General features: G+C 42.1%; 1 protein-coding gene across 1 annotated transcript in view; it reads left to right on the top strand.

Moving 5' to 3' along the window:
• The window catches only part of LOC128696797 (uncharacterized), a 314,946-nt gene that overhangs the window by 284,512 nt on the left and 15,304 nt on the right, over positions 1 to 15,130 (top strand). Inside the window, exons 5-6 of the mRNA XM_070096004.1 lie at positions 5,034 to 5,126; positions 8,007 to 8,123. Coding sequence (XP_069952105.1) covers positions 5,034 to 5,126; positions 8,007 to 8,123 — 210 coding nt within the window. The remainder of the gene's footprint in view (positions 1 to 5,033; positions 5,127 to 8,006; positions 8,124 to 15,130) is intronic.

Below are 15,130 nucleotides of genomic sequence, written 5' to 3'. Positions count from 1 at the left end.
AGGAGTACGTCTGGATTTGTATCTACAGTTCATTTATCTGCTGCATTAATAAGATATCTTGACATAGCACATAGGTTGTTTTACTTTCTAGCAATCCAAGCTTCCCGTCATTATTACCTAAAGTTTGAATGACATAGCTGCATCGTGGATAGATGGTCAGAAGTCCCATTGCTTCACCCATCCCGCCCTTTCTTACATGTTATTTTACCCAGGGTTTGATGAGGCAGGATATTTGCGAGTTTCAGTATATTTACTGGTGCTGCTAGAACCAACAGTCTGTGTGAACATGCTATTCACCAGCTGGCCTGGTCTAGGACCGACCTGGCCGGGTGGCAGTTAACCCCAGAATCCACAACAAGTAGGTGGAAGTTAGAAGAAAATGAGATACTTCACTGTAATACAGAAACATTGTATATAACGACGGTTCTCTTCATTTAAGAGCTTATTCAAGTCCGAGGTGAACTTGTTGTTTGGTCAGTAAACTACCAGTCCGATGCTCACTGTCTTGGACCTCTGTGTTTCTAATAGGAAGGCATCGGCATTAATACTTTTTACAATATATTCTGACATAGGCACCAACTGTAACCCAGCTGAAACCCTCGTCCACCCTGTATATATATATATATATATATATTATATATATATATATATATATATATATATATATATATATATATATATATATGCAAAACAACCACTCTGAAAGAATAGAGAAATTCCAAGCGCTTTCGTGACTACTCACATTATCAAGGAACTAATGTGAGTAGTCACGAAAGCGCTTGGAATTTCTCTATTCTTTCAGAGTGGTTGTTTTGCATATTCTGAAATCACCTGTTTACTGTGATCTTATTGCATATATATATATATATATATATTTATGGTTCCAAAAAATGAACTTTCTTTTTCTACCTTTCCCCATCTCGTAAAGTTTTTGATCTTTATTAGGGAATATCACTGGCTAACTTTTAGCGTGATAGGATAATATTTAGAGGCAACTCTGGTAACTTGAAGAAACTCTCAAGTATCCGCTATCCTACTCAGTTGCTCGGTGTCGACTCTCCTTGTAGACTGTGCTATGCTGATTATTTTAGCAAAAGAATCCTTGATTTTGATTTTCAACCTTTTCTCCCAGAAATACTCGAAAAAATTATCACGTGTACAGTTATTTTCTATTGGCAATGCGTTAATCAAATTTTTTTTTCTATTTTTGGGGGACTAAATCACAGGTTATGGCAAAAAATCGAGGATTTTATCTCATTGACAAGTCTAAGGAGAAAATATGATGCTACCTTCTACTGACCAAGTGCTCAGTGTTGTCTTGCATCATCACTTTTATCCAGAAAGAGAGTTGAAGACAAGTGATGAAGCAATTTGGAAAGATGTGTTTTTTTGTGCGAAAGCCAGAATTCCGACCATGAGGAAGGACTCTGCCATCAGCAAGATCCTTGTACTCCACAAGGACGGAAACTATTGAAGAATAAAAACAGGAAGGCGCACAGGAGAGATGAGGCATTCAGCAGTAGGTTTACAAACTTGCTGGATATTATCCCATGTGAACACTCGATCATGGAAAACAAATTTGCTTTGCTGGTGGCTCAGTGGGAGCTTCCGATATAAAAACAGAAAGGAAGAAAGGGATAGTTGCAAAGTGGGAACTGCAGGTAAATAAAAAGAGGCACAAGATGTAAAGATGAGGCCTCATCATCTTCACAGAACTGGCATCTTCCGCAGATATTTCTGCGTCAGAATCCGCGGAAGCAATGCATCAAACAAAACGCATGGTGATAGTCTAAAACCGTCTGAATATTCTTCAGAAGCAGCTGCAGGGAGTCTCTTCCTGAAAGCTTGGATCACAGAGGATCGCTGCAGCAGCTCCTTCAAAAACTCCGTCAAGGCCACAAGAAATTCGCAAAAGCTGCAGCATCAAAATTCGAAGCCCACTTGTGGTACTTGTCTGAGGAAATGGTCACGAAGAGTTCCCTAGCTCCCTAAGCCACCAAACTCAACTACGTGTTCCTGCGTAAAGATCCGTCGCTTTGAGATTAAGATGAAGACTTCAAAGAGGCTCTCTGGAAGGTGAGAAATATCAAGGTGGTCAACGACAGTGCCAAGTATGTGGATGTTCTAATTCAGAAGTACAGCGGAAACCACACCAAGAGTGAAATACATCTCCAGTATTTATACGAGTTGCTGACTACCACTGAAAGAAACGTCCAGAAGGTATGAAATGTTCTCTGACAAGTAGGCATAAATGAGTGGTCTGACTTGCCACGATTATCCTCGGTGCATCGTTCTGTAGTAACTTCAACCTTTGAGAACCACCCATAAATATACAAGCTGGTACAAATTTTGTTGATATGATTTTCTCATAAACTGGAGCAAATTTATGTTAATGTAAAAATTAATAATTTTGTTCCAAATGAACCTTAGAAAAGTTACCCAACCTTATTATAACAAGCTCAATTTAATTTAGCCTAATCCAACTAAATATATTTTAGATAAGTTTACAATAATTTAATAATAAACAAACACAATTAAATATATTTTTTCGTTAGATTCAGAATGATTTTTTTGCGAAATTATTGCATACACAAATTTTAGCTTGCCTTATTCGGCAAGAAGAGATTAACCTATTCGGCATCTCACATACACACACAATTTTTTTTCAACAACTCGGCCGTCTCCCACCTATTTTATTTATTTATTTATTTATTTTATGTCTTTGCAAACAGTACATTGAGATTTTGGATTTACAATAGTGGGTTGCAATGCAAAGAGAGCCTCTATTATGCCTAGGCATTATGGGCCAACTTAACATTATTGGCTTAAAGACTACTTAACACTAAGGATTATATCATAGTTGTATAGCAGGATAGTAATTATTTCATAGTTGAACAGTTGATTAATTAATTATAAGTGAATCAAAATTTGTATAAGACAAAAGATAAATTCGTCTATTCAAAAATGATTTTTGTAAAAACATTGATTCAACTATTTTCCTGTCAATAATGGATAAAAGGTTCGAAGTGATTGTTGAAGTTATGATGTGGGAATACATAGGTGAGTGTGTACTGAGTATCACCGTTTAGTCTAGGTGATTAAGTGACTTTTGAGAAGAGTCCTAAATTGATTTTCAGACTGGGTTACTTTACTATCTTCTGGTAATGAATTCCATATTTTGAGGCCCTTTATGTGCACAGAGTTTTTACACAGTGTGATATGGACACGAGGTATATCAAAAAGAGATCTGTGTCTTGTGTTGTGGTCGTGTGTCCTGTTTAGGTTGGTGAGGAAAAGTTTGAGTGGAAGGTTTATATTTGTGTGTATTGTTCTGTGTATGTAGTAGGCACATGAATAAGTATGGATAAACCATACCACGGGCCGGGAGAGAACCCGCGATCAGAGAGTCTCAAAACTCCAGACCGTCACGTTAGCCACTGGACCAGCTAGCCACAATAAGGTTCATCCAACTAGGTATATTTCTACACCACAGGAAGGTTAGCATAGGCACCACTGTGACCACAAATGCAAGTTTTTACAGACGAATCTCCAGCTAGCGTGGCCGTGACAAACTCTAGCTCAAGTCCCCTCAAAGCCGTTAACATGACTCACGAAATCGTAATGACACGATTGCAAACAAACCATACCACGGGCGGGGATAGAATCCGCGATCAGAGAGTCTCAAAACTCCAGACCGTTGCGTTAGCTGGTCCACTCTATCATATGCCTTTTCTAAATCCATAAATGCAATAAAAATTTCCCTACCTTTATCTAAATACTGTTCACATATATGATTCAATGTAAACACTTGATCTACACATCCCCTACCCACTCTTAAACCTCCTTGCTCATCTACAATCCTACATTCTGTCTTACCTCTAATTCTTTCAATAATAACCTACCGTACACTTTTCCTGGTATACTCAGTAAACTTACTGTCCTATAATTTTTACAACCTCTTTTGTCCCCCTTCCCTTTATATAAAGGGACTATACATGCTCTCCGCCAGTCCCTAGGTACCTTCCCCTCTTTCATACATTTATTACACAAAAATACCAACCACTCCAACACTATATTATTCCCTGCTTTTAACATTTCTGTCATGTTGCCGTCAGTTGCAGCTGCTTTACCCCTTTTCGTTCTATGTAGCCTCACGCACCTCCCTCACACTCACATCTTGCTTTTCTTCACTCATATACATGTATATGTATATTTGTAACCATGAACGAGTGGTACTGAATCAATAACAACATTGCGATTAGCCGAGGATTCGAACCCATGTCGTTTTGGCCCGCCCCATGGTCAGCGAAAATCACACATGATGCTCTAATCCACAGGACCACGCAATCCTGCAAGAATCACGCACCCAGCAGAGCTAGGTGTTTTACCGTGTGGCACTGAAACCGATGTCCATATCTATTTAACCCTTAAACTGTCCAAACGTAGATCTACGTTTTTTCAACATTTGAAAGTATGTAAAAAAAAGTAGAGCTTCTTTTTCTTTTTTTTTTTACATTTGAAAACGTGTAAAAATAACTTTGATCTACGTTTTTTTGTTATATTTGAAAATATGTAAACAAAACATAATCTACTTTTGGAGCACTACGCATGTGAATGTAGATCTGTTGGGACAGTTTAAGGGTTAATATCACCCAGTTTGAACGTACACCGTCCAAAACCAAACTGAGCCCCACTTTACGTAAGACATACCATGCCAACATTTAAAGCTTTAGGCTGATCATAACAAATATTATCGAGGCTTTGCATAAAATGCTTACACAGCTGAGTTAAAATGCAAATGTATCATTAGAGGATTAGAAGATTTTAAAATATGCAGCTCTTTTATTTAAATATGTGAAGCACTAAACGTGCATGGGCCACACAGCGTAAGAAGTAATAGACTCAGTCCTCCCTCAGCTAATCGTGATAACTAAAATGTGCACCAAATATACTTATTTTTTTATATGTGAAAAATATTTTACAGTTGGCTACAGTTATCTTGAGGCTTCTACTAAATATTTGCAGCCTTGCAGATGGTGGGCGGAGCGTCGGTACACGAGAGACTGTCAGGCTGCTACACACAAACTTGCCTGTGAATGTAAACATTGTACAAGTCTGACCTTAAGGTGAGTGTCTTACTTTGTTTTAATGAAAACTAATTAGTTTCTAAGAGAGTTGGTCTGTTTCTTAATACTTTACTTTCTGCACAACTCTGTCTACTTATATAAAATTCTTGTATAATTGTTAATACTGAATTTCCAACAAGTCTCTTAAACTGTTAATTTTCAGCTTTCTCTAGACGATTCTTCATCTGCGTGTGTACTCACCTATGTGTGGTTGCCAGGGGTGTGTGTGTGTGTGTGTGTGTGTGTGTGTGTGTGTGTGTGTGTGTGTGTGTGTGTGTGTGTGTGTGCGTGCGTGTGTGCGTGCGTGCGTGTGTGTGTGTTTGTGTGTGTGTGTGTTTGTGTGTGCTTGTGTGTGTATGTGTGTGTGTGTATGTGTGTGTGTAAATAACTTAAAAACGTATAATGAACACTTGTCATTGCTCAGTAATAACCCACATGGAGACAGAAACTCAGAAAAATAATTGGTCTGTATATTTCTACCCCTTGCTGGGTCATTACACTTACATAAGAAAGAACATAAGTAAGGTGGAACACTGCAACAGGCTTATTGGTCCATATTTAACAAGTCCGTCTCAAGCCACACTAACAAAATTATCTGCTTATCCCATTTTTAATGTTATCCAAGGAATAAGCTTTGATAATTCTGTTAACTCATAATAAATTTGAGTGGGACTTACATACGAGTTAACAGGAATGTAGATAAATAGTTCAGAGAACCTATAAGTGGAAACGTTTACCCCCGCAGTGGCTTCATCAGTCCAATACAAAGTAGAATAGTGAAGATCAGAATACAGTATTTGCTGTATTCTTATCAATATTGATTGACAATGTATATAGACTTAAGGCTGAGGGACTAATTACCTCAATCTCCTTCTCATCTTCATTATTTTTTTTTTGTATTGTACTAATATAGCCACTGTGTGGGGAAACATTTCCACAATAAAAATATCCAAGTGTTACACAGGTGTCTAATTTACCAACTTATCGACTCTCTGAATCATTTATCTATATTCCTATTAACTCATCTGCAAGTCCCACTCAAATTCAACCCCTCTCACTCATGTATTTATCAATGACCTTACCAGGGAGACTGTTCCACCCATGACTACTCTTTCCAAGCCAGTACTTAACTATAGCCTTTCTAAATCTGAACTTATTCAATTCGAATACATTATTTCGAGTTCTTGGAGAGATATCCTCAGGACATTATTTATATCTCCTCTGTTTATGCCCATCTTCCACTTACTTCAATCATATCTGCCGTTATTCTTCGTCTTACAAGAAAATGTAATTTGAGGAATTTCAGTCTTCCTTGATTTGGAAGATTTCTTGTTCAGTGGATTAATTTTGTCATTCTTCTCTGGATGTTTTGTAGCGAATTTATATCCATTCTGTAATATGGATACCAAAAGTTAGTTGCATAATCTAAGTGAGGGCTTGTTCATGATGTGTAGAGCTGTGAACTGCTTTAGAAAGACACGTAAGCAAACACTAGGACCCTGATCACTTAAAAAGACAGTATACACAGGCGGAGAGTGAGGTGTGATTGACGCATAGCGACCTGAAGAATGCCATATTGGGATGAGAACGGGTAGACAATGGGATCATGTGACTCCTGTGTTGTTGGGTAGGTGGTGCTTTGCCTGCTTGAATGTCATGTATGATAATGTTTTGGAAATTTTGTAGTTGCCAGTGTTGCGTTCTGTGGTGTCGGTGACTGCAGTTAGCGAGGCTTCCAGACATCGTCGGCGTTTATGGTCTTGTTAGGTTAGGTAAGGTTTGTCAGGAAACAGGACAAGTGTCTCCTGACGCTGGTCTTCGTCAGATGATGACCCGCCATTGGAGCTTTTGGTCATCTGACTGAGGCCTTTGCTGGCTTACCGGTCCACCACTTTAAAAATTCTGGCCAAAGTTATAACCATTTCATTCTTGTTAGGTAAGGATGAGTCGTGCCTCCCAATTCATCAAATGTCTCGTGGGATCCCTGTGGAGGACACAGGCGTACCTTAAATCGTCTCTGTTTCTGGCATTTCGATGTTCATTAGGCGGACCGAAAGATTTCTGCCTGTTTCCCCTACATATTTCTTGGAACACTATCCACAAGGGTTGATGTAAACTCCCGCTGTGGAAGTTAGATGTGTTTATGATGGAGACATTTATGTTACTCTTAGCAAGTACTTGGCGAATATTCGTGGCATCACTGCATATAGCACTGTGAACTGCTTAGAGGGCTGTTCCATGGTGAATTTGTTGAGGATAGCAAATAGATTACTGGGATTTATATCAAGAAGTGTAAGCAACAGAAGTTCAGCGGTTATACTACAGCTTTATACATCATTAGTAAGCCCTCACCTAGATTATGCAGCTCAGTTCTGGTCTCGAAGCTTATTATCAGGGTAGCACTGAAAGTGGGTTGGGCAAATATTTTGCTGGCGGGTTGGATTGTGAAGAACCTGCCTAGTATGGGCCAACAGGCCTATTGTAGTGTTCCTCCTTTCTTATGTTCTTATGTTATATATTTTTGATCGTGAACTTTATTTTTTAATATGAAAATATGATTTAATTGTAACTATTCAAACTGCCAATTTTTATTTACATTATTTTTCCTATATTTTGTTAGCAGATTTTCAGGTTCTGATGTTTTTGATTTACATATGAAGATAAACATTCACCCTAATTTACAATGCAGTATTTATTATTCATGCTAAATGTCAGTACTTAATGTCCAATAAATGTGACTCGTGAAGATTTTAATGTATCCTGAAATATGTATAGTCGTATATAAAGGCTTTTATATGTGACTTTTTATTTGCATATTATTTAATGTCTTCAGTATTTTTTTTAATCTACACATATTTTGACGTGTGTTGTGGAGCGCAGTGTGGCGGGTAATGGAGAGCACAAGAACTATGATGCCATCCATGACAGCAGAGCCTCCAGTGAGTCATCTTCAGCACCTCTCACACCAGCACTTCCCCACCTCTCACATCTTGAAAGGTTAATATTATCACTTTCTTATGAGGACATTGACTCTAACTTTGACATTAACTTGTTGGAATTCTTTTAGTCATGTTCAGGTAAGTAATGACGAAGCTGAAGGTAATGCCCCTCGAAAACCTCCCATTTTTAAATGTTCTTTTTAGCAAAACTGGATATAAAAGTTGCATAGTGGGAACAAAAATTAGCTAGTGGGAACAAAAATTAGCTATGTTTCATTAATGATGAAATCTGTCAGTCTGAACTGTGCGACTAAAGCAGGACAATGATAATATCCAGAATTCCGTTAAGAGTTAGTCAGTTACTTGTGTTACAAAGACTTCGTTTAAGTAGAATGAGAGTTACTATTACTTAGGAATTACCACCTCTCAGGATGGCCTTTCCCATAAACACTAGAAAAATATTTTATGAAGATATCTCCTTTATCACAGAGTGGAGGATAACAGAAATTGGTTTAGAAAGACACGTAAGCAAACACTATGACATATTTATTAGAAAACGTTTCGGTCCTGGGACCTTGATCACTTCTAACATACAGATTGTTGTTAAAAATTCGCCGGTATTCTCCCGGCCCGGGCCCTTCCAAGTGGTGGCCCGGCAGCTAACATACAGAGGTAGAAAGACATTATATATGTAGGCGGAGAGTGAGGTGTGAGTGACGCATGGTGACCTGAAGAATGTCATGTTGGGATGAGGACGGGTAGACGATGAAATCATGTGACTCCTGTGTTGTTGGGTTGATGGTGCTTAAGTATCATGTATGCCAATGTTTTTGAAATTTTGTAGTTTCCAGTGTTACGTTCTATAGTGTCGGTGACGGCGATTAGTGAGGCTTCTAGGCACCGTCGGCGTCTGAGGTCTGGTTCGGTGAGAACGAGTTGTGCCTCATTCCAGTTCATCAAATGTCCCGTGGAGTCTCTGTGGAGGACACCTTACATCGTCTCTGTTAGAGCCATTTCGATGCTCATTCAGGCGGATTGCAAGATCTCTGCCTGTCTCGCCTACATATTTCTTGGGACAGAATCCACAGGGGATAGTGTAGACGCCTGCTGTAGAAGTTAGAGGTGTGGGGCTGCGTTTCGTAGTGAGGTCTTTGATAGATGATGTGTTTATGGTGGAAACGTTGATGTTAGTTATAGCAAGTGCCCGGCGAGTATTTGTGGCGACATCACCACATGGGAGCACTATGAACTGCTTAGGTGGTTGTTCCATGGGCGGTTTGTTGAGGATAGCTTGTGCCTTGAGTCTGCAATCTCGGATGAAGAAAGATGGGAATTGAAGACGTGTAAAGGCTTGTGTTATGTAAGTACATTCTTCTTCTAGAAAACAAGGGCTGGAGATGCGAAGAGCTCTCAAGAAGAAGCCAGTGAGGACTCCTCCCTTAGTGCGGGTGTCTTGGTGTGAATAAAAGTGTATAAGATCGTCCTTGTTGGTAGATTTTCTATACACTTTGAAGAGAAGTTTGTCACTGTCGGGAGATCTGCACAGGAGAACGTCGAGGAAAGGAAGTTTGCCATCGTTTTCGAGCTCAAGTGTAAACTTTATTGATGGTTCGGCTGCATTGATCTTGTTGAGAAGGGCCTGGATATTGAGACGTCTCGGATAGAAAACCAATATATCATCAACGTATCTTAGCCAGGTAACGGTGTTGGGAATGAGAGTGCTGAATTTCTGTCTCTAGGTTTTCCATGAAGAGGTTGGCAAGCACAGCACTGAGCGGGCTGCCCATTGCCATCCCAAAGCACTGTTTGTAACAGTTGTCCTGGTACTTGAAGTTGAAATTTGTGTTAATTTCAACTTCTTTTGTGTTAATTTGTGTTAATTACGAGCTAAGAGGACTGTCTTCTTGAAGAGACTTGACAAACTGATTACCATACAACCTGTTGAAGACCTAAAGACCTCCATAGAAGAACAAAATCCCTGGGCTACAGTTGAAAGCATCACCAAGATTCCTTCTGCCTCCTCCATGCTGAAAATCACTTTTACTGATGTGACAATGGCTGCCCAATCTATGGCTGAAGGCCTGGCCATATACTATTACTTCATTAACTCCAATCATATGTAAGCTGAGCGGTACCATCATATTACTCAGTGCTGGAGTTGCTACTCTTACCTACACTCTACAAAAGAGTGCCCCACAAAAGACAAAAAGTTCTGATCTACCTGCGGGTCTGAAGACCACGATTCCAAGACTTGTACTTCTACTGCCTCACTTAAGTGTCTCAACTGCAAAAACAATCATCATACTCTCGCTGCAAAGTGCCCCACTCGTCGTGAAATTCTGAGAAAAAACCAAGAAGCAGAACAGAGGAAGACACCTTCCAAGTCACCTACTTATGCTGCCATCACCAAACTCCAGGCCGACACAACAAAACTTTTAAAAGCTACCCAACCCACCACCACTACTCCATAAGCTTATGAACATACGAAAATTCATTACTTTATGGTATATGCACACATGCATAATATGGCGTTACCAGGCTCCTTCAACACTGTTATTAACGAGCTCTTCCGATTGAACAACATGCCAAACTTTACTTTCCCAGACTCTCCACAATCTGCCGACATCATCAAGCTCACCAAAGAATTAGGCAACATCACAACACCTGAAATTCCATCTCCAAGAAACAACCAATCAGCGACTTCCAACATCACCACCGCTGTGGACCAATCACCTGAGTCTTCCACCTCTTCTGCTACTACTAACGAACCACCTGCTTCATCTCCAACTCAACCACCAAAAGCCAAGAAAGCTAAGACACTTCCTCCTGAAAATCCACCTCAAGATACTCGAAGACCTGAAGAAATGGAAGAGGAAACAATATTTAGACCAACTGAACCCCTCACCTTCTATACATATAACCCTCACACCCCGTCGCTATATGCACCTCAGGTCATCTATTCCATGCACCATGGTAGTATCAAGTACACTGTTGCTCCTGGATGCGATCCCCACACTGAAACTGCCCTAATTGCAGACTTAGAAAAAGACAGCAAAAGTCTGCTCAAACTTAGTTTATTATCAAAACCTGCTTTCAAAAGACTAACGAAAAACTAACAAAACGCAGATATGTGTTATCCACCAATCAACGCTGATCCTCTCTCCTCTCCGCATACTTAACCAATCATATTGAAACATGCCTCCCTCTCCATCCCGCTTCCCGCCGATCTCCAGCAACCAATCGCCGACCAGATCTACAGATCAACCACCATGATGCAGCCTGCACAGCTTGCCCACGTCGTCCACATTCTCAGCCAAGTCCTGTTCTCTCCAGCTCTATCCCACGATCGTCTCAGCTGCTGGGTTAAGCCCTGGCTCTATTTCTACAACTAGGAACACTCCTCTCCTTCGCTATTCTTCGTCTGTCCCGTCTTCCCCGCTCATCCCATTGGGATCTTACCTGAACTTGTTCGTTCGTTCGTGCATGTTAGAAATGATCAAGGTCCCAGGACCAAAACGTTTTCTAATAAATATGTCATAGTGTCTGCTTACGTGTCTTTCTAGACCAACTTCCTCTTCAAGGGGGGCTCCTTGGCGTGGTGAAGAGGCTCTTGGTCTGAGGAATTAGACCTATCGGTCTTCTTCCTCAGACCGAACCTAATTACCCCCCAATCTCCCCTCCCCTATCCCATCCTCCCCATCCTCCCCTTTTTCCTTTCCTCCTCCTCCTCCCCACTCCTCCCTTTTGCCCTTCCTCTTTTTGTCCTTTGGGATTTCTCCCACAGGCGCGCTAGTTCCTGGGTAGGAGAAAGGACACCGGGGTCCATCCCATTCCGTTGAGGTTTCTTGGCGGTGGCGTAGTTTGCCGTGGAATCTGGATTGCCTAGGGATGTCCCGATCCCTCTCCGGTATCCCGGAGTAGCTTTGGGTGTCTTTTGGGCGACGGGTGTAGCTCTGGAAGCCACCTTTCGGATTCCGGGGGTGGTGGCTGAAGGAGGTATGCTTTGTGGCGGATATCCGGCCGCCCTCTCTTTTGTCCACCGAGGTAGCTCGGCAGATGTGAGGTTGCTATCCCAGATTGCTGGTTTACTGGCATGAAGGGTAGGGTATGGCACGGGTTCCATGCTGCATCTGCGCTACTAGCGGTGTCGAGTCCTCTTGGGCGCGGAGGGAGATTTCTGGCCCTTTCATCCCTCCTAGGAACTATCCCTCCCCGGTCCCCCCTTTTTTTTTTTCTTTTTTTTATTTTTATTTTCTTTTCTTCTTTCTTTTTTTTTCTTAAAAACAAAAAGAAAGAAGTAACCTAACCATGGCAGCCCTAGTCCATGAACCTGGTACCCCCGGGCCCCTTCTTGATACCGCACCCCGTTCTGACCCCGCCTCGTCTTTGGACCACTCTTCAGACATTCCTCATGCCTCTGTACCTATTGCCGGTGCTGTTTCCTCACCCGCTTCAGGTACTGAGGCCTCGACTGACTCCTTCGATTTATCAGACCTTCGCTCTCCTCTGACTATGCTTCCGGCCTCTCCCTCTACGGTGCGGCAATTTTCAAATCGCCGACCCGTTCCACGTCGGACCAACTCTGGTCCCACGCCTAAACGTCAACGACAATTACCTGCTGATGATACTTCTCCACCTTCACCTTCTCGTTCTTCTCAGAAACGATCGACACGTCCTTCACTACCTTTCCACGCTCAGTTTCAGACTGAACAGTGGACTAAATTCTTCACTTTACGACCAACTTCCTCTACTGCCTATCTTTCTGACCATAGTATTGGCAAGGCACTCCTACGCCATGTTGGTAAAGATATTTCTTTTCATGCTCTTAAGAGCGGTACGCGCATCATTACCGTACAGAATGCTACCCAGGCTCGTGAGCTCTCTCGTCTTTCCCATATAGATACTGTTCCTGTCACCCTTGAAAAACATCATTCCCTCAATTCTTGTAGTGGTACCGTTATTCTGCCCCATACCATAGTTCAACAAAATTTCCAGACATGTGGCACCGACATTCTAGAACAGCTGGAACTCCAAGATCTCCCAATCCTCAAGGTAGACACTTACGTTCTTCCTGCCCGTGGGCGGAGACGATACCCTAGCAATGTGGCTCGTTTAACTTTTGACAGCCGAGAACTCCCATCCTCCGTTTATATAGCAGGACATCGGTTACAAGTTCGAAAGGTGATCCCTACACCACAACAGTGTAGAAATTGCTGGCGATTTGGCCATCCAGCGAAATATTGCAGATCTATCGCCGAATGCCCAGTCTGTGGTGCCGATGACCATTCTAATACGTCTTGCAATCGATCTCCCTCTTGCCTTAACTGTCATGAGGCTCACCCTTCGTACTCTCGCCGTTGTCAGGTCTATTTAAACGAGCGGGAAATCCGTTACCTCAAAGAGACAGAAGGTCTCCCTTATGCCATGGCAGTTTCTCATCTCCGCCTCCAAGGGAGACTCCCACGTGTTTCTTATTCCCGTGTTTCAAAACGTCCCCCCACTTCTGGTATCCCATCTTCTACACCCACCTCTGTGGTTACCTCTCCCATAATCACTCCTGTATCTAATCCTTTTGCTGTCCTCGGCTCAGACGTCCCTGCTTCAACGCCTCAGTCTAATCTCGCTTCTTCGAGTTCTCTCTTACAAGCCTCAGTATCGACGAGACCTCGTACGACACCTCTTCCCAATCGTCCCTCTACTTCTCAAAAGTCAAAAAAAGGTCCGGTAACACCTCCTACCCATCTTCCACCTCCTCATTTTACCCTCCCTGTCTCTGTCCCTAGTTCTTCCCCTCTCACTGGCTCAGTTACAAGTGCAGAGGTTCACCCTCCTCCTCGTAATGTACCTTCCTCCCCTGTTCCCTCCCAAGTTTCTTCCTCTTCTGCCACCTCCCAGGTTCCTGTCTCTTCTGTCCCCTGCCACGCTTCTCCAGTTCCCTCCACCCTTTCGCCCCCCCCCTACCTTGGTACAGTCCAATACAGTTCCAATCTTTACTCATCCTCCCCCTACCATTCCCAATATTGTCTCCCATACGACATCTCTGAATTCCGAAACACTTGAAGCAATCTCTGAATATATTGCAGAGACCAAACCATCAATGGACACTGATCCACCTTCCGCTCTTCCTCTCTCCTCTGCTCCATCTGCGCAACTCCTTTCTTCACAGCGCACCGTTCCTTCGCTGCTTGAACATTTTCCACTGCCTCCGCATGTGGACTTTTCTAACCCTTCTAGTCCGTAGGAACCCTTACCTGCGGATTTCAAGTATCTTTATCATTGCCAATCATGGCCTTTTTACAGTGGAATATACGCGGCCTCAGGGGTAATCGGGGTGAGCTTCAGATGTTACTCTCCCAGTTTGCCCCTGTTGGTGTTTGCTTACAGGAACCAAAATTACACTCTGCTGTTATTTCTCACATCTCAGGCTATAATTTATTGTATTCTTCAGATCCTTTTCCTGATGGGACCTTTAATGAAAGTGCCCTTCTTCTCCGCACTGATATTCCGTACCATCAGCTATTTGTTCATACTTCGCTGCATTACACAGCAGCCCGTATCCACTTACATAGGTGGTATACACTCTGTTCTTTATATCTCTCTCCTTCTCGGGCATTATCTATTCCGGATTTTGCCTTCCTTGTTTCGTCATTACCGCCACCGATTCTGTTACTTGGTGATTTTAATGCCCACCATTTCCTCTGGGGAGGGTCTCACTGTGATTCCCGTGGAATTCAGTTAGAGGCTTTTCTTGCCACCCACCCCCTCCATGTTTTAAATACAGGTACTCACACCCATTTTGATCCTCGGACTCATACTCTCTCTTGCATCGATCTCTCAGTTTGTTCTTCCTCCGCCGCATTAGACTTTACTTGGTCTGTTCTCCCAGACTTACATGACAGTGATCATTTCCCAATCATTCTTACTTCCCCTTCATATTCGCCACCTCTTCGCACCCCACGCTGGCAATTTAATCGGGCAAATTGGAACCTTTACTCACACCTGACTGTTTTTAAAGAGGTTCCTTCTTCGTCCTCCATCGATGAGCTTTTACACCTCTTCTCGTCC

This window comes from Cherax quadricarinatus, chromosome 52 (genome assembly GCF_038502225.1).
Source record: "Cherax quadricarinatus isolate ZL_2023a chromosome 52, ASM3850222v1, whole genome shotgun sequence".
In the NCBI taxonomy this organism is placed as follows: Eukaryota; Metazoa; Arthropoda; class Malacostraca; order Decapoda; family Parastacidae; genus Cherax; species Cherax quadricarinatus.
This window is presented reverse-complemented; position numbering and strand designations above follow the sequence as displayed.